Raw genomic sequence first — 27,971 nt, 5'->3', positions numbered from 1 at the left:
TTTTTAAATCCCAGCTCCCACTAAATTTTAATTTGATGGAAATATTTCTCTTCTATGAGCTTTATGGGGAAAAAAAATCTTTCAAAGTAACAATTACATTTGGGGATTAAGTTTAAGTAATTGACAGTCTTGTCTTTTTAATTAAAAGGAATAAAGCTGCCTAAGAAGAGCTCAGTGAGATTTGCAGCAGAAAATGTTGGCATGACGCCCCAAAGGGTGAGAAAACCGGGATCTGGAATGGATGGAAAATGCTGAAGCAGGTCTCTCTGGTCTTTCCAGGGCACCCCCAGCTGAGCTGGCCCTGGTGTTTGCATCAGTGTGCCATTTAACGGGTGGGCAACGTGGTGCTGTGAGGAGCTGGATATAGCCAGGAAGGAGGCCCTTTCTTTGGGAGTTTGGCTCTATGTTCAGAGACATTGTATGGAGGAAGAGTCCTTGAAGGAAGTGGCACTATTTAGAGTCAAAAAGAAAGAATGCATACCCTCCAGGAACTCAAACGTAGACAGTTTCAGCTCCTGACGAATGTCCTCATATAACCCCCAAAGTGTAAACTTGAATTTTAGTCTGCCCTTGAGCTCTCTCTATTTTACCTGAAATTCATATTCCTGCTCTCTGTACTTCTTGATTTTCTTTTACTCTGTATTTTTCACCATATTCACCTCACCCGACATATATACTTTTTCTTTGACATCCTTCAAATGAAACCAAAGAAAAAGTTTTGATAGTAATAACATTCACTTCTAAACACTGGTTAGCAGCCATGCGAGCAAAGCCATTATCCCATCTATCTGGAGGACACATCTACTTCTGAAGAGGCAAGATACAAATTAACCTTAGTAACAACTTCCCTTATACAGTCACTCTGTCCTCACAGTGGTCTTTCATCATCACAAGTCATTTGTAGGTATTAAATTAAACAAGCACCTCCGTCAGGGGAGGCGGGGATCGGCTTAAGTGCTCCCACCTTACATCTCCCCTTGTATACTGCTGTGAAGAAACACACCTGCCAAGGAGGAACACAGCATGACATAATGAGTTTGGAATTCCAATTTAAGGTGTTCATATGTACCCAGATGTATGATGGGAGTAGGCAGACCACTCACTAGGACTCCACTGAGAATTGTCAGCTTATATCCACCACAAGTCAGTAGGGGGAGAGACTTTACAAGTCATTCATCGTGCTTCCTAACTGGACCCTGGGGAGCCAAGCATCACCATAGTTTACTATACTGTTCTGCTTATTACTATGCTGATTGTAGAAGAAAACACTTCCCACATCTCTGTAACACATATGTGTGTTTTAACCCCTAGACATTACCACTAACAAAGTATCTTTACTATAAATCATAGCTGTCAGTCAGTTCTACTCTAACTGTCCCATGCTTGTAACAATGGCTCTAAATTAACCACTCACCTTGCAATTGCAGTTCCAGTATGACGTTCTAAACTGCCTAAGAGACATTGTTTGGGGCAACAGTAGCATCTCGTGGGTTTAAAAAAAAAAAAAAAGTAGTAAAAGGAAAGAGTTATGTCTTGGCTGATTGCCCATTCTGTGTACCATCCCATCCTCCTTAGCCCACAAAGCACCAAGCAGTCCCAGCCATGTTCTATGTTGGAAAGTTGCTTGACCATTCTAAAATGTTTTCTCAATGATACGTGTAGAGTTTGTATGACTTGGGAGCAGGGAAAGTTCGGAGAACAGAAACACCTATAGAAAGAAAGGGAGAAAGAAAGAAAAAGAAAGAGGGGGGGATGGAGGAAGGAAGGAAGGGAGGGAGGGAGAAAGGGAAAGGGGGAGGGAGGAAGGAAGGGGAGAGAGAGAGGAAAGAAAGAAAAGAAGGAAGGCAGGAAGAAAGAAAAACAAAAAGGAGGGAAGGAAGGAAGGAAGAAATCAGACGGTATCTTTGTATGTTGAATTGCGAGTTAGAGAGGAGTAACGTGGGAGGTTTGTTCTATTTTCCTCCCTGGAGTTCCAGAACACAGGTAAGTTCGTCATTGAAAGCTGCTCATTGTTGCAATGCTGAAAAAGAGCGGTCTCATTCACTGGAGGTCAGTCTTCCCTTAGAGAATCAACCGTGCTAAGTCAGTTCAGTTAATAGTGTGACTTCTTGTTCTGTATTTACATGTACTCTCCACTTGCTTTTGCTTTGTAGAGTTTCTTTTAGAGTCCACGTTTTCTTTTTCTCGAGATTTCTAACCATTAGGAACACAAGAAAGAGACTTCATTCTCAGTGGGCAGTGCAGGTTCATTTCTGGCCCAGCTTACCTTACAATGCACAATATGTCAATCACACCATTCATCTACTCAAAAACACAACTACCCTAGTACTTTCTATGTGCCAACTCTGAGCATCATCTTGGGAATACCAAGACTGTATTGTCTCTGTGGAAAACAAGCTAGACACAGTCTCTGTACTCATAGAGCTTACAGACAAGATGGGGTAACAGATGATGTGTTAAGCAGGCACGAAAAAGGTTTGCTAAGTTTAGGGTACCTGTGTAGTATTCAGGGAGCACAGGACAGAGACAGCTTAGTTAGCCCAGACCAATCAGGGAAGGACATTTAAAAGGCAGAAAGGAGAAAAGAGAGGAGTAAACATTCCAGTCCATACCAAAGTCTAGAATTCAGAGAGAGTTGAATTAAGTTAATTAAGTCTAATTAACTTTCAAAATCTGAAAAAAACACACTCTTTCCCAAATAGTTTCTTACTTATCCTATTTTGCATCTGGCCTGTTTTAAAAAGAAAAGAAATGTGATAAACCAGTGGGGGTTAAAAGTAAGGGAATCTGGGGTGCGTGGGTGGCTCACTCATGATCCCAGGGTCCTGAGATCGAGACCTGTGTCGGGCTCCCTACTCAGTGGAAAGCCTGCTTCTCCCTTTCCCTCTGCCTGCCCCTCTGACTACTTGTGCTCTCTATCTCTCTGTCAAATAAATTAATAAAATCTTTAAAAAAAAAAAAAGTAAGGGAATTTGCATTCCCACCTCTGTTACCCTCTTAGGACAAGAAAGTATCTGTTGGCTTCATTGTACAGACATGTAGTGATACTGCATACTGGGTGTTAGGTAGCACTATGTTGGATGAATTTTCTGGAAAAAAAATGCTGAGAGCCTATTTTCTGGACGAACATCCAGAGAAAACTTTCAGTCACTCATCAGGGAGGTTGGATGGTAAATTTTAATTTTAGTTGTAGGAATGGTCAGGTTGTAAGGACCCATCAGTATTTTCAAGGAGCTGCTCCTGAAGCTGGTGGCGATGATGTATTTGGAGTCAGTGACACGGCGGGAGTATGAATCCCTGAGGCTTCCTGGCATGCTGAGTAACAAAGTCACTTGGGAAAGGTCCAAAGCAGAACCGCCTTTACCAAGTTCTGGGCTGTGGGGGTCAGTGCCATAGACACAGGTGCAAGGATAACACAGAACATACCACCATTTTTAATCCCGTATCTTCTAATTTCCAAGAGCCTTAAAAGCTGTAGGAAATCTCACAAATTCGTTATCTCTGCATTCAAATTCTGGAGGCCAGTCATCTTGTTTTATGGTAGCTGAACATTTTTTTTTTAATTTTGAAACATACAAAATGAAAACACACCTTACATGGATTAAAGACAGTCTTGAATCCCTTAGAATTTAAATCTAAAATGTATTCTAAAACAGATCTGCAATTCACAATTCAGGGCTGGGAAATGAAAAGAGAGGAAGAAAACCAGAAAGAAGGAAAATCTCTAGAGACCTACCCAAACCTGTGCTTTTAATCCTTTTTTAGCAAGTCAAATAAATGGAGGCACAAAAGGCTTTAAAATATACATAAAATGTATGTTTTTAAACATGGAAAATATAATCTACTTTGTACCAACAACTAAGTAGATTTGGGGCTGGGAAGTAGTTCTTTATTAAATGAGAAGAGTGGTCTTTAATTCCACAAGGGCAAAAGGCCAGAATTATACCTACAGGTGCAAAGGGCACATTCTAGACACAAGGGCAGAAACACGTCTTTCTCTCAAAAGACAGAAACTGCATGTCTGACCCTAATATCTTACTGACTGGGACGCCTGTGTGGCTCCATGGGCATTTGCCTTCAGCTCAGGTCATGATCCCAGTGTCCTGGGACAGAGCAGGGCTTCCTGCTTGGTGGGGAGCCTGCTTCTGTCCCTGCCACTCCCAGTGCTTGTACTCTCTTTGTGTCAAATAAATAAATAAATCCTTAAAAAAACAAACAAACAAACAAAAACCTTACTGACTGACAGCTGATTCAAATAAATTTACTTCCGGGGTTTTTCTAATCTTTTTTTTTTTTTTTTTTTAGTTTTTCTAATCTTGTATGTATTTTAAGGTGGAGTGGCCCAGGGAAACCCCTTTATTAAACTTAGATCCTTGGGCATTCTCTAACATTTTAATTCATTAATTATTAAAAATTAAATTTCTCAGACTAAATAAGAAACCCGTAGGATTTGAGAAAGCCGACTTGCTGTAAGAGACTTACTAGAGCCCTCTCTTTATGGTGGGAGTGCTCGGCCAATCTACACTTTCTGGAACAACTCACATCACCACTGAGCAGAGCCCACAGCCGTTAAAGACACATCACACACCCCCGCTTACTCGACAGTGCAATTATATCAAGCCTGAAGTCAGAAGGACCTCATAAGCCCATATAATACATTTTTTATTGCGTTGTCATTTCCTGTTGTTAAGACTATGTTCCTTGGCCTTACCTATCTTAGCTTCTGTTTGGTTTTGCTCTATGACACCAGCCAACTGAAAAAGTGAGGAAAAGAAAGTTTCAGTCTCCTTGTAAGGATGTCAGCCCAAAGCCAAATATTATTTTCTTTTCCCCAGAGTTAGAGTGTTTTTAAAATGCATTGTTTTCTTTTTTTAAATACTTTTCTATTCTGATAACAAATATTACGCATCCTCATTATGGAAGAATTTGAAATATGTGAAACTATAGAGAAGAAAATAAAGATCATATATAATCTCTCTCCTCAGAGATAACATAAACAAATGTTTCATCTGGAGGTTTGAGCTTAAAATACTTGAGTTAAAACACCTAAGCCTTTATTTTTTTTGGCCCTTTGTGAGGATGGGTGTGTTTCTGTGACTTGCCCAAGCTTACAGCCCAGGCAGGCCCAGGAGCAGCCCTCCGGCCCCAGATCAGGGCTGTCTCCACAGTGACAGACACACTCGAAGCTCTCCCCAATCCCAGTTAAACCAGACTCATCCTATCAGAGGTTTCCCTTGTGTCCCTTCCAGGATTTCCAGTGAGAGGTCCCCCTTTCAGATATGGGAGTGCCTACATCCTCTCTCTAAATTGGTGTGTTAATATTTCCCCCTTCATAAGTCGGTCTCTTTTTAATGAAATGAGCATTAAAAACATTTTTTTTCCTGATGCTTTTTACTGTAGATGACTTGGTTTCTAGGGGATTGGTCCATAAATTCATGAGAATAAACAGTGAGTCTCAAATCTTTTTTAAAAGACTTTATTTATTTATTTGAGAGAGAGAGAGCATAAGCAGGAGAAGGGGCAGAGGGCGAAGCAGACTTCCCTCTGAGCAGGGAGCCCAATGTGGAACTTGATCCCTGGACGAGTCATTCCTGGGATCAGGAGCTGAAGCGAAAGCAGACGCATAACCGACGGAGCCACCCAAGTGTCCCTGTGAGTTTCAAATATTTTATTCACATTACACAATAAGAATTTATGTCAGCATTAATTTTGGTTTGGGCTTATTCTCTCATTCAACAAGAAGTTATCACCACATTCCCAGAGTGACAAATATTTGACTAACTCATTCATGGCTCCAGCTCATTCCTAAAAAGCATCAAACATGTGAAGTTCATTTTAGGTCAACTGTTAAGGGGGAAAAAAGCCCCTAGAAGTATTTGGAAGTGTAAGATTCCTTTCATGACCTGAAGTTAGCTAAAGGAAGCCAACATCCTTTCTCAAATATTGATGACACATTAAGACTTCTTGGTTTCCCCCAGCCAGTTTGAAATAATTCTCTGAGTAGTTAGGATAATAGTCCACCTATGAACTAACTAAGAAAATAAAAATCAGGGCACCTGACTGGCTCTGTCCACAAAGTATGTGACTCTCGAGCTCAGGGTCCTGAGTTCAAGACCCATGCAGGGCGTAGAGCTTACTTTTAAAAAACAAACAAACGAACAGCAACAATAGAAAAAACTAAAACTAAAACTAAATAAAGCAAAAATAGCCTTAAGGTTAAGGTTTAGACCTATTTCTCTATTTTGGCTTTTCCCCTGTGAACTACACCCAGAATGGTTACTGATTCTCAGAGAACATTTTTCCAGAGGTATTAGGCATTAGGGTTCATACAACATGAATATAGTAAGTAGAGAAAATAAAAAACTCTAACAACCTAAACAGAAATCACAGGCATATCTTTTTCTATGTCAAAAAAACAATAATAATAATACTTGTAAGTAGAAGTTGCTGTTGCCTAAAGCCTCTGAGTGGAGAAACCTGCAAGAAAGAAATTAATAACTTTCTAAGCTTGAAAGCGGCTTTGAAAATTGAATTAATAAATGCCCTGCTTTCAAACCACTATAATAATAAGGGTTTTGTTTTTCAAAACTGTGACAAAAATAAATAAATAAAAGTCAGAGCACATAAAACATAAATTCCCATCAAAGAACCTTATAAATGTTATGTTTCAGGTCTTCATCATCAGTGAAGGAGGAAGAGGCAACACGTCGAATCTTCCTCTTTCCTTTATTAAGTTTCTTAAGGATTTTTACCCCGTACCTCTCTCACTTGTTCCAGGCAACTGGAGGGTAAAAACTCCCATTGAATTTGGACCTTCCCTCTCTTCTGAACATACAGTCCTACTAGATCTCCCAGAAGTGGGGAAGTGGTGGTGGGGGGGAAACAGTGCAATTAATCATCTTAAGTCCTCAAACTAACATGTCATTTTCAAAACCTAAGGCACATCCGATGACCAGACTTATACGAAGAGTTGTGCCATACGCAATGGAAGACAGAGTGTTCCCTTGTTCAGATGGCAGTGGCAGATTAGAACGTGGGTCATTCATGTTCACGTAAACATGGAACAACAACAACCACACAAATGATATAGACCACAGAGTTCTGTACATCCTCCCCAGGGCTGGGAGTCAATACTTAGAAGCAGGGACTTTGAGGTAAATGGTGAAAAGTCAAGAGTCAGAGTACTGAAAATCAATGCTTCTTTCTATGGGTTTGTTGGACCCTCATCTCCTCTACCACATAGAACTCAAACAAGGCAAAATGACAAAATTGTTCAGAAATATAGACCTGAACATTCCCTAGGACAATAAAAGATTTTCCAAACTGTAAACTCTATAGACTTTCCAGGGACACATCTCTCTCACTTTCATATCACTCACTTCAGTTTTTGAGCAGAGAGAGAGAGAGAGAGAGAGAGAGAGAGAATGAATCACACCACATCATGGAAGATGAGAGGTAAGAAGTCCTCTGGTCTTTGAACAATAAAACAAGCTTGGGTTTCTATTTCTAAGGTTTCAGTTTTCATTAGTTGAGAGGATATTCTCTTTTTTATTTCTTTTTTTTTTAATTTTTTCTTTTTTTTAGAGAGATGGGGTAAAAGGCAGAGGGAGAGGGAGAGACTCTTAAGCATGTCCTACACCCAGTGCCGAACCCAATTTAGGACTCAATCTCACAACCCTGAGATCATGACCTGAGCTGAAATCAAGAGTCAATCACTTAACCAACTGAGACACCCAGGCAACCCCTCTCCAGAGCATATTCTTAAGTAAAGCTCAACCACCCAGAAGATTTTCTACCTGACCAAACTTGGGGACTGATGAAAGGACTTCTTCAACCCATTTGGCTCTCCAAATGCCTGATTTCCCAGCAAAAATTTTGCCTTTCCACTAGGGCATGAGCTTCCAAAAGAAGAATAGAATCTTCCTCTACCTAGAATCCTAGCTAGGATAGATGTTGAAGTACCAAATGATTCCATCAGTCTTTTTGTTCATTCCTTCATCCACTCATCTGTGCATGGGCATTCATTTCGCAAATCTGTGGGACACCTACTCTGTGCTAGAGAAATAGTGAGCTGAGACTACACTAGTGAAGAAGGAAGACATGCTCTGTGCCAACTGAGAGGCTGAATCAGCTCTCTCCAATGCTGCAGGTTTGCCTGACATGGCTGGATATAAAGAATCTGAAAGTTAAAAGTCAAAGACAGATTAGCATAAATATGTCATAACACTTGCCTTTTCTGGTATTAAATTGTTTCCCCCATTGCCTCTTTGTACCCCATCAGGAGAAACTAAAGTCTGAGCATATGGCAATAATGCTTCTAGAGAATTCGAGAACTTTCTCTGTACTAAACTCCCCCAAAGTTGTGTTCACTGCTATGGTAGATTTATTTTTATTCTTTGGACCCGTACTGCCATGCTTACTTGTTAAATGTGTTTGCTAAAGCATATGCTTTTTATACCTTTATACCTAAGAAGTATAAAAATAATAAGTGTCAAGTGTATTCTAATGAGTGTGTCCAGGAAATCCCTACAGAAATCATATCCTTGGCAAGTCAGTTTTACTCCAGAATTTGGTATCACCTTAGCACTACAAAAGGAAGAATAATTCTCAGTTGTTTAAGGACAACAAATTTTTTTTTTCTTTTCTGTAAGAATAGGAAAGACTCCTTTTGGAAATGTAACATTTCTTGCTGGCTGGGACTGAAAAAAAGAAAGTTTTTATTTTCCCCACTATTGCCACCTGGTGGACAAAGGCAATTCCTTTAGACAGCACATAGAAACATGTCTTTGTATTACCACAAGATGGCAGCACACAACCAAGTTTTCAAAATGCCAGCCGGGCTCAAAACATTCAGGGTTTTGCTTCTCCAAACAGAATGGTCTATTCCTATAGAAGAGGATGAATAGGAAATAATAGTACAAAATAAGCACTCTGTTTCGTTTCCCTAAAGATAAATGGAATTCCAAGTCTTAAGATCACTAATTAGTGTTTCAATCAAAGAGAATGAAATCTTGCCATTTTCAACGACATGGATGGAACTAGAGAGTATTATGCTAAGTGTAGTCAGTCAGAGAAAGACAACGATCATGATTTCACTCATATGTGGAATTTAAGAAACAAAATTGATGAACATAGGAGAAGGGAAGGAAAAATAAAATAAGATAAAAACAGAGAGGGAGGCAAACCGTAAGAGAATCTTCATTGTAGAGAACAAACTGAGAGTTGCTAGAGGAGAGGGGGTTGGGGGGTGGGCTAGATAGGTGATGGGCGTTAAAGCACACACCTGTTGGGATGAGCACTGGGTGTGGTACGTTGGTGATGAATCCCTGGTTCTGCTCCTGAAACCCCAGGGCTGCACTGTATGTTAGCTAACCTGAATTTAAAAAAAGAAAAAAAAAAAATCATTAGTATTTCACAAGCCGGTTTATTTATTGCAATAGGGAGGGCTCCTAAAATCTAACTCGTAACCTCATTTGCTTTTAAAGGTATGCATATTTTTTATCTGGTTCTTGTGCTATATTTTTCATAGACTATAATATTTGGGCAATGTTTTAAAATCCTTCTTTTTTAAAATTTTTTTTAAAGATTTTATTTATTTGTTTGACAGAAATCACAAGTAGGCAGAGAGGCAGGCAGAGAGAGAGAGGAGGAAGCAGGTTCCCCGCTGAGCAGAGAGTCCGATGCAGGACTCGATCCCAGGACCATGGGACCATGACCTGAGCTGAAGGCAGAGGCTTTAACCCACTGAGCCACCCAGGCGCCCCTAAAATCCTTCTTTTAATGAACTCTTTTTAATTCATTAGTAGGGGAGTTTCTACTCCCTAAGAGAAATATTTAGACATGTAGGCTCTTAATCCAGGCCTGCATCACTGACTAGTTAACCCGGGCTTATTACTGGTTTTCCCCTGACCAAAATGCTACCTGGTCAGTCTGCTTCCCTACACTTGGGTGTGCTAGCATCTCTTAATGTTTCATTCATCCTTACTGCTGCAGTAGATTTTTTTTCATTATTATTATTCTTTGGATCCGCACTTCCATAGCTTATGTGTTAAGATATATTTTTCTCCTTTCCACCAAACTTTCACTGAAAGTCCTCTGTAGAGGGGATTTTAACCCAAATCTGATAATAATGACTCATGCATTGAGCACTTAACTGTGTATCTAACAGCATTCTAAGTAGAGCATGATAATTAGTTTATCTAACCAGTACCACAAATTTGTCAGGAGTGTGTTGATTACATGTATTTTAAAGATAATGAAGCTGAGGCAAAGAGAAGTTAAGTGGTATTTTCTAGCTTAAGCAGGTCTTCCTGCCTACCCAGGTTCCTGAACACTTGCTTGGAATTATTCCCATGAGACCTGTGGTTCAGGGATGGAGCAAGGCAAACCAAGTATTCTTGACATGAAGATGGTCCCTTTAGGGATCTAAGCTTTTTTGGGTGTAAAAGCAATCATTCCATGACCTTGTAGCATCCTTACAAATTCCAAAGAATGATAAATTGAAAGGCTTGACCAAAGAAAGAAGGGCAGTTGCCTTTTGCACAAGAGTAGAGCCCAACTGTCCCCAGCTGATACTGAATCATTGAAATATCCCATTGAGAACCCTAGAGTTATACCGGCTACAGTGACCTAGCCTTGCTTTAATAAAAACACCAGAGGGGCATTGTAGGATAGTGGACAGGGTTCTAGTTGGAGAAGTGAGAGCCCTAAATTTCAGTCTCAGCTTTACTCTGTGCGACCCTGGGTAACTGATCATACTAAGCTAAGTACATTCTCTACGGTGCCTTTTCCACAATTTTTTTTTAATTATTTTTTATTTTTTTTTTATTTTTTATTTATTTATTTTTTTTTTTTGAGCTCCCTGCCGCCCCGGATCAGTCGTCCTCCCCACCCTCCAATCGAGACCTTTCTCCCCCCTTTTCCACAATTTTTAAGGCAACATATTTATTTCAAAGAAAAGTAGTCAGAGTCAGTATCACGAAAGTGGCCGTGTGTTTTTTATATACAGTTGAAACATCAGTAGTCACATGGTCAGCATAGTCAATAGGTAGAGTTGTTTGATAAACAAAACAGTGTTTTATATCCTGATGGAATCTGGCTTCACTTCTGGGGTAAGAGTGACATTGGTTTCTGTCTTCTGCTAGGAGAGGAGCAGAATTCTCACTGCATCCTTCTGTATGGGCTTCCACACAGAAGACTTCAGTATTTGTGCAAAGAACAGACTAACTCTTCAAAGACAGACAGACAGGTGCCAGTGGCTTTGAGTATCTTCAGAAGTGCCTCTAGAGGACCACCAGCAAGCATCCTACAAAAGAGCATTCACACTGGGATCCCCCCATCCCACATCAGACTAGTTTAGACAGACTGTCCTTACTTGTAGCTACAGCTCTCTGTTAGGAGCAGCCTGGCTGCTGAATTGTAGCCAAACATTTTCAAAACGTCAGACTCTAGGAAAATTGTGCCCTCTTATAGCCATCATAAGAATAGCCGAAAATGGCACGCTGTTGGAGGGTTTCTTCTTGTGACCTCCTTTGGAGAGATAAATGGAAAATTTCTGAAGGAAATAGACTGCACTGAACCTCAGAAATTTTGTAGACCTGATTCTGAAGGTCTGAGCCCTTTGTGCTACATCAGATTATAAGTAAGCTACTCAGGCTCTCTGTTGTTTTAACCGTCTCAGGCTCTGTTGGGAGGATGCTTGGCCTGTATTTATTTTTCTCATATTTCAGCGATTCTAAATCTTCTCTGGCCCATTGTGCTTTCAGAGTGCCTTCGTGCATTGGCCGTACTACAAGGAGGAACAGGAGTAGAGACAGCACTCACTTCCTTGGAACTCATAGTCCAGGAGCGAAGACAAGCATTAATCAAAACCTCAGACAAAGGAATTTAAAATTAAAACTGAGATGAGTGTCATGAAAGCGAGCAGAGCTTATAATAAAGGGACTTCATTTTACTAAGGAGACTGAGAAAGTCTCCCCTGACTTTCTGAAGGAGGAGTGGGGTTACTAGTAGTGATAACATTGGGCCATCGGCCCTACAACTACCACAAAAAACATGATCCCTAGGAGAATGAAGGAAATTTTGTGGGCTGGGGTACAGAGATGAGACACATTGATGAGGCTAGAGAGATGAGGGAGTAGGATCTGGGTCCTTACCCTGGAAGACAAAAGAAAGCATTGAACAAGTTTCAATCTGGAAAATGAGGTAACCAGCTATCCAATTCAAAAAGCTCTCTTTAGCTTCAGAGTTCAGTACTTCACTCAGGAAGTAAAGTAAAATTTTCACTTTACTTCCTGAGTGAAAGTGTGTTACTAGGGGGTGCGAAGTCATGTCCTGACCACGGAGAAGACAATCCATATCCCACAGCCATGGTTTGGGTTCCTACATCTAACCATCCACTTGGTCCTGAAAGTCAAAGTGTTATCCTATGGAAACTTTACACATTTACTTCTAAAGATCTAACAGTATTGTTGTTTAGTTAATAAAGTTACTCAAAAGGGAATTCAGGTATTTGACCAGTATGAGTTCTTCCAACCCTGAGATTTATACATTTAACAAGTATCTACTGAACACATACTGCATGTCAGAGTCTAATCCAGGCACAAGAATACAATGGTTGAGCAGACAGACACCTTTGCTGCCCTCATGGAACATATATTTTAATGGAGGAGATAAACTTTAACCAAGCAAATAAGTAAATTCTTAAAATGATACATGTAGTGATAAATGCTAAGAATATTAATAAATCAGGGTAAAGGAATAGAAAGTGACCTGCGGGGGGCGGGGGACGGTGTTCCTGGGGTGGCTCAGTGGGTTAAGCCTCTGCCTTCGGCTCAGGTCATGATCTCAGGGTCCTGGGATCAAGCCCCACATCGGGCTCTCTGCTCAGCAGGGAGCCTGCTTCCTCCTCTCTCTTTGCCTGCCTCTCTGCCTACTTGTGATCTCTGTCTGTCAAATAAATAAGTAAAATCTTAAAAAAAAAGAAAGAAAGAAAGTGACCTAGGGTTCCATTTTGATAAGGTGATGGGGAAGTCCTTCCTGAGTTGGTATCCTTGCAGTAGAAATCTAAATGAAGGGACTGTGTGGGCCATGCAGAGATTTGGGGGAGAAACATTGCAAGCACATAAAACAACAGGTGCACCACTTATAAAGCTGGAAAGGATTTAGTGTATTAGGAGAAAAGCAAGGTCACCTGGCTTGAGTGGAGTAAACCAGGAGCAAAAATGGCAGGAGGGGTTGGAGGCCAGACACATTCCATCATTTCACTAAATTGCAGTCAAGTGTACTTCTACATGCCATTCTCAGTGTCCTTGTACTTGTCTATACACATAACATATAACATCAAGTGTTTGTAGTTGGAAATTATTTTTGCCACCTCCAACTGCACAACATTTGTTCCAACAAAACAATCTCTTTCCGTGTGCCTTTCTTTCATTCTCTACCAGTACTTGTTCCTATTAGAATGTTCTTTCCACCTTTTGTCCCATTCTCCTTTCAGTGGAGAGTACCAGATTACCTTTGTGCATATTCTCAATTGATAAAAAATTTTTATCTGTTTTTTCTTTTGCTAAATGTTTCTTTTTTAGAAATTGGCACCACCGTGCACTTCAAGCAAAAAGGTATGGTTCTTATTTCTGATTACCTACTGTATGTTAAAATTAAGATTTCTTAGCCATATATTAGAGTCTTATACACTTGAGTTTATTTCATCTCAATAATTTGTGGTAATAATTTCCACAACATATGTGCCACTATGTTTTCCAGACTGTGAACTTTCTCAGCCACAAAAAGCCCTGATCCAACCCATGACTCTATATCATTTTTGACAGCTGTTCATTTTTAAATCTCTGGAACTGAACAAGTTATCCCCCCTCCCACTTTCCATATCCCAAGCGGCCATGGTTAATTCTTGCAGAGCTGCACTTTTGGCAGTGTTCGCTGCCCAGTGACCAGGCTCTCATCAGAGACAGAGAGCCTACTTGCTGTCCTTAGTTGGTTATTAAAGTAGATATATTGCTAAAAGGAGTAAGAGTAGCATCTCCTAAAATGAAGCACTTGAACAGTTAATATTCTCCTTGTCTCAGTGTTCTCCCAGGTCTTCCTATAACCTCCCCTTTTTATGGTACACCCAGCTGCTAGGGTCTCCCAGAAATAGCACCACATGCCTCCATCAGCCTTGTGACCCAGTAATCACCTACATCTCCCTACAAAGACAATGCAATCAGGTGAAAGCTTCATGAACTGGAACCTTCGATCCAAACAATTACCAATTCTGAAGTGCCCGCTTTACAAGTCCAGCAGAAATCCTTAACAGTGTCTGTCCCCAGACTACAGCTACAGAGGAACCTTCATGGCCAGACAGCAACCTCCTTAAGTCCTCATGGCCACTCACTTGTATGGGTCTCATATGAAGATGTTTTCTTCTGTCGGCCTCAAAGGGGATGAGACAACTAAGGTCATTCTCAATTGTGAAAACTTTTCTTGTGGGACTTACACCCTACCAGTGACCAGCAGCCACAGAAATTTGGACACTTTGTTGCTTACTCCCTGGAAAGGGTCAGCACCTTGTTTATGGCCCACTCTAGGAAGTCTTCTCAGAAGGTCGCAGAGATGAAGCCATCAGAAATACATACATTGAACCAAGATCATTTGGGGCAAGAAGGTATAAACTCGTGTCTCTTTCAGCCCTTCTTTCCCCAATGCCATGAGTATCAATTACATGTAATTTTAAGTGGCTAGTATTAGTGGAACATATGATACCTTAGAGTTTTGGAGAAATAGGGCATAGGGTTTTATTTCAAAGACCACCAAGATAAATTCCTAGTGTCACCCAAAGGAATTCTAAGTATTGGCCTAAAATTTCAAAATTTTGTATGCCAAAATATTTAATGTTGCTTTGATGGGGAAGATGTGATGGACTTTACCGTGAGAATAATTAGGCTTATCCAAGACTCACTTTATACAGAGGAGAGATAATACATAAAGAATTATGTAGGAGTTGGTTTGTGAACATTGGGGAGGGTATGTCTTAGGGTGAGTGCTGTGAAGTATGTAAGCCTGACGACTCACAGGCCTGTATCCCTGGGGAACATAATACATTATATGTTAATTTTAAAATAAATAAATACATAATGGGGGGGGGAGGAAAGTGCAATTCAGCCTTGCCAATTAAAAAAAAAGCATTATGTAGGAGGAGCCCAAATTTAATTCTAAGACACATTGCTCAAATTAAACATCGATATATTCCCTCCTCTATGCTCCAGCCTGGAGAATATAGGCTTTAATCCCTAATTCCTTCTCGCCGAGGAAGCTGTACTGTCTGAACACAGAGAGCAGGTGGCGCCAAAGTCAACCTTATCAGACTTCCCTTTAAACATGGCTTCCCAGGACAGGGAAGCACTTCAGCCTGCGCATCTAGGTATTATAAGAGAGATTTTAGGAGATTGTTTTTCTTCTTTGCTTAGCAATTATTTTGTATTTGAGTTTTTGTTTTATTTTCACTCACTCGGTCAGCCCTTAATAATTGTAAGAAGAATTCAAACTTAAACTCATAGGTCTTTCTTCTCTTGTGTGGCTCAACTAACTACAAGAATAAAATTATTATTGGCCTTGATTCCTTACTGGCTGAAAGGAATGCCTGACGATCGCTGAAGCTGTGACAAATGTTGTGTTGTTGTTGTTGTTTAAGAAAGATTATTATGAATAAATCTAGTAAAAAATCCAGGTAACAAGCCCTACGTACTCAGGAGAAGCAACAGAAGTGCATTGGCTAGATTTGAATGAGTCACAAAGTGTCTCCAAGTGCATGCTCTCTAAAGCAGGTGTTGGAAAATCACCTTGTACTTTCTTTGAGATTTTACTGAAAGACAACCAATTGACTGAGCATCCTGCATCGAATTTGTGTAGAGACTTGGCCGAAAATTCTCATATCCTGCAATTTCAGGATGCTTTATTAACTTTGTCCTTAATCACAGATTCCCTTGTAAAAGCATTGTGGTAGCAAAGTACAGTCCAGCATTCACATTGATACAGAGTCTCACTTACCATCCTGTCCTGAGGTTAAGAACCTTGACCTGGTGTGTTGACTCAAGATTCTCAATCTCGCTACAGCTGAATTTTGCCCCTTTGGGTCAAACTTCAAATGCCTTGACCCAATTCACAAAGGCATCGCCTCTGATTCAGGAGTATTTCATGTCTTTCTATAATCCAGCCTTCTGTAGTTAATAGCAATGATGATGATGCTACCATTTATTGAATGTTTACTAGATACCACACATGTAAGTGTGCACACACACACATAAACACATATAGAATATGGCTAAATGCCAAGATATGATTTTTGTCTGTTGTATGAAAAATGTAGCAATTCTTGAATTGTGGTTCTATTTGCCTATCTATTCTTAAGGCTAATTTATGTTTACAGACTCTTGCTTTCATTATATCTGTCAGTATATAAAAGCACTTGCTGAGCCTGGCCATCTGGTGTGGGAAATAAGATTTATCATTTGCATTTCCACAAATAAGCAGAAATTTCATAACTATGAGCTAAAACGTAATTAATGATTTTGCTGATTATTCTTCCCTGAAATAGCCATTAACTGAAGTAGTCTCCTATGCAGTCATATATATCTATAATTGCATACACACTTGTGATGATTCTCCAACTATCATTCATTTACCCTTGCATTTTTTTCAAGCTATTTATTTACTCTCAAAACCAATTATGAAAAGAGCAAGTCATATAAGCACATCAAATAGCTATATGAGAGCACTTAATAAATAATAATTGATAGAAGTGAAGATACTCTTAACAGATCTATGAGATGCATTTCAAATATATAATAATAGTTCTACTAAGGATAAAATTAAGATTATTAGCAGTGTACTGGGATTCCCTATACATATCATAGACCAGCATGTGAAAGTAACAGTTAATTCTCAATTATGTCTATTAAAAGACCAATAATATGTGTGTACGGTATGTCAATGCATATATCATATATATGAGTATGCATACATATAACATATCTACTTCTCTTTGTATCTGCAAATATATGTGTGCCCATACACTAGCAAAAATGTTATATGTGAACATGTTTTTATACATATATATATATATATATATATATATATATATATGGTATTTTTCAATGACGAAATTTCTGCTTTCTCAAATATTTATTGCCCTTCACATAAAAGACTAGGTTTTTTAGACTTTTAGACTTCCCCAGGTACCACTCAACTCCAAGATGTCTGAGAGATAATCTAGCCTATCCCAGCACTAAAAAATGAGATTAAGGATATAGGCAAAAGTAGACTCTTTGTAAAACCCTTCTATTTCACACTATCCCTAGGGCAAAACAAAAATCAGTTTTGCTTGGCCCTGTGTGTGTTTAGTCTTTTTTCTGTTTTGGAAGCTGTCCTGTCCCACTAATCCAAATGAATGCCATTTAAAGCATTTAGAGGAATTAAAATGATAGGGAAATGTATTACCATCTGGCCAGAAGCCCTGGGGAGTTGCCATTGAAGGAACTTAAACGTCCCAAAGGCCAAAAAGAATGGTGGTGAAGGGTGTGAAGGGTGTGGAGGGTGGGCTACGAAAGGCATGGAGCTGAGACTTTGAACACCTGTATACTATTGCTTGGTCACCAGTTCCCATTAGGTGCTTTACGCAGGATACATGATCTTCTTGAACCTAAATTCGTCACGAAAGGCATGAACCCGAAGGTAGCAGAAGTGTCCTTTATTAATACAATCCTGTAGCCATTCAGAAACTTAAAGAATTGACCAATTGGATATTTGAATTGTTTACGCTATATCTTCGTAGCTTTCCAGATAATGAAGCTCATTTTTTACCATAACTATACTGTTCAAAATTTGTATATATTCATTCATATTTTTAGAGCAAGTAATATTTTTAATATTCTCAAGGAGACATTCTAGTAAAACATATTCTATTGAAAATTGTTTTAAAGGGTAATGGTTGCCTCCACATTGTGTTTTGTTTGTTATGGCTATTGTTTTAAAAACACCCAAAATTCATTTGTTGAACATTTCCCTCCTTCACTGTGAAACTTCACTGTGTAGTGGTGACAGGCAAAGACTGGAACCAGCCGCCTGTGTCAAAACCCCAGCTCCTCTGTGCACTAGCTGTGTAAGTGTGTGCAATGCCTCTTACTAGCTCAGTGTAAAAAAGAGTTCATTATAATACCTGTCTCATAGCATGGTTATATGCTTACATGTGTAAATTATCTGTAACCTTACCTTATAGTAAGTGCTGTGTAAGTATTGGTTTTATTTAGTTATTGTTGCCATTATTTACATAAAACACAGATTAGGAGGACATTCTCGAATTCAGCTTTTCCCTGTTATTTGACCTCTGATCTGATATATTGGTAGATACTTTTGGAAACATTCGCCTGTCAGAGGACCATCGTAGGTTTAAACACACATGGGCACACACACACACACACACACACACACACTCGCAGATTAATTCACACACATTGATCTGCATATATGTGCAAAACTGCGAAGTGACCCTTAATTAGTCACATTTATTTCTTTTTTGAACATCATTGTCTAAGCGTACAGTTTTAAATCTAAAAATCTTTATTGTGAAAAACACTAACATTTTCTTCTTGTAATAGATCTATATGAACAGAAGTATACAGAAGGAGAAAATGGAGCAAACAAAGCATAGGAGACAAGCTCTTGGGGCCTACATTTTCTGCCCCAATTCTCTCCTTTCTGTTAACACACAAATGCCTTCTCCGCTTTCCTCCCCATTCCAATCTCCCCCTTAGATCCACACCCACACACTCCAAATCGTGTCCGCTTTGGGAAAACTGAGGTGGTGGTGGGAAACACAGAGGCTGCCACTCCAGGGTGAATTCTGGGCAGGTTCAAGTCTCAGTTCTGCTTCTGGTTTGGACCTGCCCCTTAAACTCTCTAGGTTTGGTTGTCTTTGTTGTTGTTGTTGGTCCTGCCGCCTTGGCTTTTGATCCTTAAAGTGTCACATGAAGAGTTTGGATCAGATGATCCCCTGCTATCTCTTAAGACTCTACAAGGAGTGGGCTTATTTTCCTACCTCGTGGCTAAGGTGCATTCAGTCATAGTGTTCCTTCGAAACAATTCCCTTTCCCATTAACAAATAAATAATTACCACTTCCCCATGAGGAACGAGAGGTTCAGATTGGTCCCATGTTTTATTGATGGAGATACTGGGATGAATCAGCTGGAAGAGCCCATGTCTTGGGGCTGAAGGACCCTCACCGGTGTTTGGCATCTTAACGGGGGCGGGCATCACAGTGCCATTCAGAGCAGAGTGTGCGAGAGGAGGTTGGGTGAAGAGGACCCCGCTGCACCAGCAGACACATCAGTGATAGCTTTCTCCAGCAAGAGCATTTCCTATTCAGAAGTGTTCAACCACTGATACCCCCTGAGATACTTACAACTCAAGGAGAAGGATTTAGGAAAGATGGGGAGCCCTTCTTGGGCTGTACATAGCGCACTGACTTCAAGGTGCTGGTACGTGGCACATTCTCACCTCCAATACTGTGAGCTGTCACCTGTGACGTAGAGGGAGTCTGGATGTAATTATTCTCTTTTCTCTCTCTTTTGCATTGCAGGGCCTGGGTCGGTGAGAGGAATAAATGGATCCATCAGTCTGGCCGTACCACTGTGGCTGCTGGCAGCGTCTCTGCTCTGCCTTCTCAGCAAATGTTAATAGAATAAAAATTTAAAAATAATTTAAAAAAACACACAAAAATGCGTCACACAGGATACAGAGAGAGAGAGAGAGAGAGAGAGCAAGATGGGGGGAGACTGTTTATTTTACAACTTTGTGTGTTTATAAATGAAGGGGGAAATAAGAAAACAAAGAAGAAAATAACTTAAAACCATTTTAAAGTCCATCAATAAAAACTAAACTATAAGTCAGGGTGGGAAAAGTTCTACAAGGATACGTGTATAGCGAAGCAAATGTATACTATATAAAGACTACATCATGCTAAGAACACCCGGATGTTGTAAAAATAAGACCAGTGAAGAAGTATCAGATGGATATTAACCCCCACACACACACACACTTTATCCTTCCTTCATTCTTTTTCATCTGTGGGGAAAGAAAAAAAATAAGGTCTTGCCTTTGATGTTTATATTTCCATCATCTTTTTATTTCGTTCTTCATTTGAGCTGACTCATAGCCATTTCAGACTATCAGTGGAATTCACGCTGGAATCCCGTGTTGAGCCTTTACCTGGCTTTCCTGCCTCCACTATCTTTCCAACTTTTAAGACCATCTCTTGCCCCTCCAGTGTGTTCTATCTCCCCCACATCCAATCCAGAGACTCCCTTTCGCCCCTCTTCCCCCCTGGCTGCTGCTTCTCTTCACCCCCTACTACACCCTCCAGCACTAGTCATGCCGCAAATGCTAGGAAGTGCCATTTTAATTTTCTCCACTGTGCGCGCGTGCTCAAGTCTCTCGCTCTCACGTGGGTGTACATGTGTGTGAGCGTGTGTGTGTCTCTCTCTAAAGCATGCCAAGGGAATGGTCCATGTGTACATAGACTCATTGTGCTGTAGATACTGTCCCGCATTGTAATCGTGAGATGCGGCTGTGACAAGTTGCTGGGGGACATGGTGGGGAAGGAGGCATGGAGCAGGGCTCCCCACCCTCCCCCATGGCTGTCACATGACATTAGTGTGTATCAACACCAAGCTGTGCCCCTTCTAAGGGCAGAACCTCATATTCCTCCTAGTCCAATCATCAGAACCCAGTCAAGAGTCACTCAGAATATCACTGTAAATGAAAGTGCCTACTATTGATGGGGTGAGCAAACAGTGGAAAGAATCAGTGACGTCAACGAGGTGACCTAGGAGAGATTTCTGACTTCACTCTTGTTTCCTGAGTCTGAGGAATTCGTGTACTTCCTGGCTTTTTGCAGGCTCGCTGCAGGAGTGAGTAGCATGTGTTGAGTAAATCCCAAGAACCAGGAAGGTCTCCAAGTGTTAGCTCATGAAAGGACGATGAGCCACATGGAGATCCAAAGCAGCCCTGTAATGCCCCTTCCCTGATCTTCAAATAACACTGCATTTGGCCCATGGATTCCCTTGAGCAGAGATTGTTTCCTATTTCAGATAAAACCTAGGGAGAGTGAGCAAGGCAGGAAAAATAGACAGATGCACAGGTCCCTACTCATCTTGTAGAGATGTTGGCAGAACTCTAGACAAAGCATTGACCATAACAAGAAGGAATCCATTCCTTGTGCTCCTTTGCAGATATTTGTCCTGGTGTTGTAAGCTAATACTTTATTTGGTGGCCTGCACGATCTCTTTTTTGCTCCACTGGTAATGTTTGCAGCACCATTGTTGTAGTGGTCCGTCATTATCCTAGGCCAGGCTGCTGGAATATATTCCACCTTCCCTGCTCAGTTTTGGCTTCTGATTCCTGAAAAAGATACTGTGGGGGATACGATGTCTAAGTTTACATTGACAAGAGTCATCTGAAATGGGAGTTAGTTTCTTCATCAAAAGAACTGGGAAACTTGTAATAATTTAGGTAGAAGTTGTATGCATACCACAAAGCTTGGTATCGCTGCAACACCAGGATTTTCTTAGGAAAGGTCTTGCAGAGAGAGCTGGCTCTCTGTCTGTAGATATCTTTGTCAGGAAAATAACCATTGCTTTCACTTAAACTATAGGAGGTATTGGAAGTGGTTTGGTTTATGAAAAGACAGAGGATTATTATTGAGGTCTAATTAAATGTATTTCAGAAGAGCCAAATATGGTACCTCCTCTAGTTTCGGAACCTGAAAAATAGTTGTCACTGAATATAAAACAGGAAACTTCCTAACTGCAAATAGAAAAAGGAAGGAAGAGAGAAAGGAAGAGAGGAAGCGAAGAAAAAAAAAAAAAGGAAAAAAGGGAAGGAAGGAAGGATGGAAGGACCTGAAATTTCTGATAGGATTTATTAATTGAAGGCTCTTTGCAATGAACCTTGTCTTCGAAGGTAATGATCTCTTTGATAAGCAACATTTAAAATCTGTTCTAGGGGATTCTATTGTTCATTTTGGAAAGCTTATCACCAGCCTTCTTTTATGATTTTGCAGTTTAGACATGAAACAGAAGGGCAAATTGGGCTTGGGGATGGATAAGAGTATTTGTGGCAGATCCTCACATAGTACAGAAGTTCTTATCCCAGAAAATAGCTTCTAAAATATAGGGAAGGTGAGCCATATTCCTATCCAGCATCAATGTATTGACAATCGGGGTTTCTCTAACATTTTGGTCTTAGTACAGGAATAAAAGTTTATCATCATGGATGATAAGTGTTCCCCACATATTGAAGAGCCAGTCACATCCTTAGGTGGAAGCTTTAGAGGAATGCATGCGAATTTAAAGATATATAAGAAAAGAAAAGTAGCAGGAGTTAATTTGGTTTAGTATCAGTTTCAGGAACAGATCCTTGTGGCATGTGACATATCTTAATCATACACCTACATTTCGTATTGTCTCCACCCTATCATAACGACAAGGTCTTGATTTTATGGAAGGAGATTCTCCACTGAAAGGAATGTCTGCCTTGTCAGCACCATTTGTTCCCTGAGTTTTAATATACTGGACCATATATTAAACATAATTAAACATACATTGAATATTGTGGTGTTTGCATATATCTCTGACAGGATCTGGGGATTTAAAAAAAACTGTCCTGGCTCCTGTTTCAGAGCAAACATTGGCCCCAGAAATCTCCTAGGTTTGAGAATGTCTCTAAGCAATGTGAAGAATGGAGGAGAACATAATTTGGAGAAAGGTCAGGAAAAAGGTAGCAGCCAGAGGACTGACACCAAGAAATTGAGTCTGAACAAGGGACTTCTTGGAATTCAGTTCATCGTATTGCTCTAAATCCCTTCAAGGATCTTTTCCATTGGTAATCAAAACTTGAAACCCTGCATTGAAAAGAACCAACTGGTTGGAAATAATACTCTGAGAGGAGTGAAATTCATCAGTTAATCTGAATGGCTAACATATTTAACGTCCTCTGTATGTAAAAACAAAACTCCACCATTCATAAAACAAAATCCTTAGAACCGACCTTCAGTTAATGAAAACAGAAATGACTTGACCAAGGGCACTTCCTGAAGAATGAGAACTATCCTAGGTTTTACAACCGTAGAATTACATCTTCTGTGCAATTGTTCATCAGAAGGTGTTGCCTTGTTGGAGGAACAGCCTTACTTGTTTTGAGACATAAAATCCCTCTGCCCTAAAACAACTAAGGCTTAGGGGGAAATTGTGTTTTCTGTTGGGGAAGAATTGTCCTATTGACCTTTGCCTTCTCTTCCAAGTCAGACAGACTTCTCCCTTGCCATGGGCATTTTTTTTACGACATATTCAGTCAACTGGGGCTATTCATAGAGACCTTGTAAAAGTACTCGTGATTTTCATGTTCTTGGAGAGAGAAACACAAATCTGTTTCTCCTCCAAAAATGGACTTACCTCCTTTGCACACAAAAACTAAACTCCTCAGCATGAAATTATTTCTGAGTTATTACCTATCAAGTTGTTAGCTTCTTAATTACTCCAGAGTCACAGTTTCCATCCCCAGGTTGGTTGTGGTTTGACTGTTTCTATTGGCTTGTCTCCCAGAATCTCTCCTTTTGTTTTTTGCAGGCCTTGAATTATTTGTGGAAAAATAATATATATGTGTATGTATTTTTTTTAATCTTATCTTTACAGATGCTATATTTACAATATTGTGTGTATTATAAGACAAATCTAGAATAATGGTTTAAACTTAAAAGGAAGAAAAGTACTGGATTTGGTTTTAAAAAAAAAAGAGCTATGCTTCATTTGGAAAGATACGGAGCCCCATTTTTTCTATTTCGTAATTACTTGTTTAAGAGGAATATTTTGTGGACCAAGTTCCATGGGATTAACCATGGCCTTATTTTTCTCTCCATCTTCATAAGTTTTTAGCCTGAATTTATTCTTGGTTACCAGTAACTATCATTTTTTTTTTTAAAGAATATAAGTGCAGTGCTATATCTAACCTATAGAAACTATTAACATTTTGGAGACAAATGTTAAATGTACCACAAAAATGATGAGGTAGGACCCTAAATTAAGAAACTCAAATTCACAGCACTCACCATAGCACATACTTCAGGAAGCCTTCTTCTTTCTTACGTACTTAAAATATTTCTCTTCCAAAGACTACATTTGCCCCAGTGATGTAAATTTTCCATCATGGTTGGCATAATATCTGTAAACATCTCACTAAATGCAAAATGGAGTTTACATTTATGTGCATACTAGTGGAAGAGAAGTAAACTATTCTCATTTGCATGTAGCTATGTTGTCAAAGGCGGCCAACTGAAATTCAAGAGAGAATTTGTTTTCACCCAGCAATGTACATCACTTTCCTCTTGGCAAGGAAGCTGGTGTGAACGTTAGGTTTAGGTTTAACATTTACACCAGCGCAAATGTTTATGGATATTATGGAAAACTTATTTTAAAATCTTGATTTCCTTTCAGTGCATTTACATACTGTGTGCTGATTAATAAATTAGGCACCAATCATGTGTAAATCAATGTAAATCACTAGTTTATGTACATGATATAAACTATGTAAACTTCATTTTTCATGCAGTGCCCCGGTTCAGCTAAATCTATGAATCTTAAAGAAAAAAAGTCAAATAAAAATAAATAAAAACTAAAGCATTTCACAGGTCAGAATGGGAAGGAGTATGACTAATGCCCTGAACAAGAAGGTTGCCTCAGCAAGAGGAAGCAGACCCACAGGAACTATTAAATGTTGACATCCTGTTCAAGTCACAGGGACCTGGGTCCTTAGTTCCTGAGGGACCTAAGTGCATTTTCTCCCAACTGTTGCCACAGTTGTCTCATCTGACCCCAAAGCAAGGGAAATGAGGAAGGCATTTTAAGGGCTCATGTGTCTGTTGCATCAACTCCCAGTGTCTTCTTGTTACTTCTTACCCACCATCTAGGATGGCTTATTTAAATAGATCCAAGGAAGTCACCTATAGCTTGGTGAGCCAAATATTACTCAGTTTTTATTTTCCATCAGACAAAGACATTGGGAAAGCTTCTTTGTCATCTTGATTCAAAGAAATTATGACATAAGAAATACGTTATATCCTTGAGAAATATCGTGCCAAGTTACCCTAGGAAATGATTACTTTTACTTAAGCTGATAGACCTATATTCCTACATATCTATCCTGAATATTGCAAATGAGGACAAAATTACTTTAATTGGGAGTATCTCTCTCAGGCACGTTCTCTTGGAGTCTTTTTGAAGGGTCTGATGTATTTAAGAGAGTGACATGTATGTATTTTCTACAATCTGAACAACCACAAAGAGCTATCAGAGAGATGACTTTGGAAATCACTGGGACATTCTGTATGGACATTACAGAAATAAATTTAGGTCAGATTAACACTTCACTTAAAGTATACTCCTCCACCCAAGATAAATGGCAACTTTAAGGTAAAGCAGAAAGTCAAGAGAATTGGATTCTGGCTAGGGTCTGGCCACAAACAAGCTAAGTGACCTAAAGCAAACCATCCTGAAACCTGATTTTCTCATCCTGAAAGTAAGGAATTTGGATCACTTCTCTAGGACCTCTGTCAGCTCTAAACTCTGATTCTGAATAAGAATTTCACACTCATGTAGCTTGTGGACAGCTGCGTGTCACCCTCCAGTTGGCCTCTATACCACCTTCGTTTCTTGGAACCATCATCCCATCATCTCCATTTCAAAAGCCAAAACTTTTAGAATACAGGGTCCCCGGACTGGTTCTAAAATTCTCTTCTGATCAAAACTTCTTAGCAATGTAGAGAAGGGACACATTCAGATGACACGGAAGGCTTTGAAATAGATGGCGTTGTTTCCTTACAATAAAAAATCTAACTTGTTGAACTATATTCTAATAACCTTTCATAGGAAGGAAAGTAGCCAGACTGAGTATAATGCATGTGGTGCTTATGAAGGAAACATCAGGGTTTTGTTTTTGTTTTTGTTTTTGTTTTCCTCCTCCTGGGCCAAGTGCCTCATTTTAGTAAACCTGTGTCCTTGAAAACTCTGCCTGTGACTATGGCAATAGACATGTGGGAACAGGCAGTTTCAAAAGGCTGTTCTGTGAGAAATAGGCAAGACAATACATTTTATTTTGTAAGGAATTTCTCATGGCATGAGTTTCCCTAAACTTCACTGACTGTTGTGAAGGCTGTGAAGTCAAAAGAGTGCACAGAGAGAACAATTCCAATTTTCAAAAAGCACAGGTCAATATTATTTAAAGAAGACAGGTTAAAAAGAGGACAAAAACACATTTCAGGAGGTGACAGAGTCAAATACAGTAAGAGTTGTTGTGAAGGCCAAGATCAAACATCAAGTTCAGTTCTCTGAGAAGAAGGAATGCAGAAATGATGCTTCTCAGGCAGTTAATGAAGAATTATTCTCTTGTGCTTTGTTCTGAATGGACTGAGCACAGGCCCACTTTTTTGAACCCCTCAAAGTGTAGCCCCACACTATCCTGGAGCTTTTCATTCACTGCCTCAGAGAACAGAATCTGAGTTTCGTCGTGTATGGAAGAGCAGGGATTATTCATAACTTCCCAGCATTAGTATCACTTGATGTAGATAAGGATGTGGGATCCGCTTAAAGCGCTTATCAAGCTCTCTTTAAGTGTGAGAATGACCTGCCCATAGGACAACTCCCCATTTTCATGGTTAGTTCAGAGGTGTCTCTGAGTGGTGCTCCCGGATCTACTCCTATAGCTACATTGCCCTCTGCACAAGCCTTCTCTATGTAAAGCCAGGCACAGAGTAAAAATCTGCTTCTTGCAAATGGAGAAAATACTTGGAACTACTAGCTTCATGGCATGTGGCCGTAATTCTAAGCTATCTGTGGCCTTTTTCGGACCCATTTCCCTAAGTCTTTGTTCTTCACCAGAGAATGTAAATGGTTCATTCTGGTGATTATGGCCACGTCCTGCTCCCTAAATATTCGCTGGGATTGGGGGAAGGTTAAAGGGGAAAAGATGCAGGGGGAGAGAAGTATGGGACACAACCTCTGTCTTCTTTCCCCCCAGCCTGCCTCACCCCTGCCTTCTCACTGCTCTACTGAAGGGTGTATAAATCCTGCTCTTGGTTAGAATTCTCCTTATTAACAGTGTTATATACATATAAATATATATATATATAAATATATTCCTTTTTTTTTTTCAGCCCTGTAGACATAAACAGAACTTTTCCTTGATGATACAAACACATGGCCATTTTTTATTTGGGTTTTTTGTTGTTCAAAGTTTATTTTTGTTTATTGGATGGATTTTTTTTCCCTGGATACTAGCTCTGTGAAGGAAAATAAAAAGCGCAATGTGTGTTAAAAAAAAAATCAAAATTAAAAGAAGCTTTTTTCTTTTCTTTTAAAATGTATTTAAATTCTGTTTCTCTCTTCTGTTACTTTACACGTATGAATGCTCTGCTCTTCTGTGAACTTAAAACAAAATGAAATAAACGTGAAAAGGAGATGTGTCTTCATTGACCCGAGTCAGTGATCTTGTGGTTGACTGTACTGCCTCTTAGAGGTTTTCATGAATAAGACAGGAAACAAAGCCAATGATTAAATAATGTGAGGAAGGGATGGACAAAGTACCAAAGAATCACTTGAAGGTTCTATCCGTATCTCTCCTATCACAGAAATAATGTGGTATTTACAATAATTGTCTTCATCTAAGCAAAGAGGTTCTCCACAAGTTTTTCTTTTTCTCCCTTAAGGAATCAAAAGAAAGAGCATTAATTACCATTGGGAAGCTACAGATAAAGCATTAAGAAGTTCCAGATTGTTAGATTTGAGTGAAACCTTAGGACATGATCCCAAAAAATCATTAGGGGGTATACTCTTTCTTTAAAGTCTCCATAGTAGGGGTATCTTTAAAGATT

The 27,971-nt window shown here is 39.7% G+C and overlaps 1 protein-coding gene across 3 annotated transcripts in view; it reads left to right on the top strand.

Moving 5' to 3' along the window:
• The window catches only part of LSAMP (limbic system associated membrane protein), a 671,549-nt gene extending 643,992 nt beyond the window's left edge, over nt 1–27,557 (top strand). For 2 of the 3 annotated variants that reach the window (XM_047725492.1, XM_047725497.1), the window contains one exon: nt 19,632–27,557. In XM_047725492.1, the coding sequence (XP_047581448.1) occupies nt 19,632–19,729 (98 nt within the window). In that variant the 3' untranslated portion in view covers nt 19,730–27,557. Of the gene's footprint in view, nt 1–13,586; nt 13,620–19,631 lie in introns of all 3 variants that reach the window. The other variant, XM_047725483.1, reaches the window with a different exon arrangement.
• The last annotated feature ends 414 nt before the right edge of the window (nt 27,558–27,971 follow it).

This window comes from Lutra lutra, chromosome 1 (assembly GCF_902655055.1).
Source record: "Lutra lutra chromosome 1, mLutLut1.2, whole genome shotgun sequence".
Lineage (NCBI taxonomy): Eukaryota > Metazoa > Chordata > Mammalia > Carnivora > Mustelidae > Lutra > Lutra lutra.
This window is presented reverse-complemented; position numbering and strand designations above follow the sequence as displayed.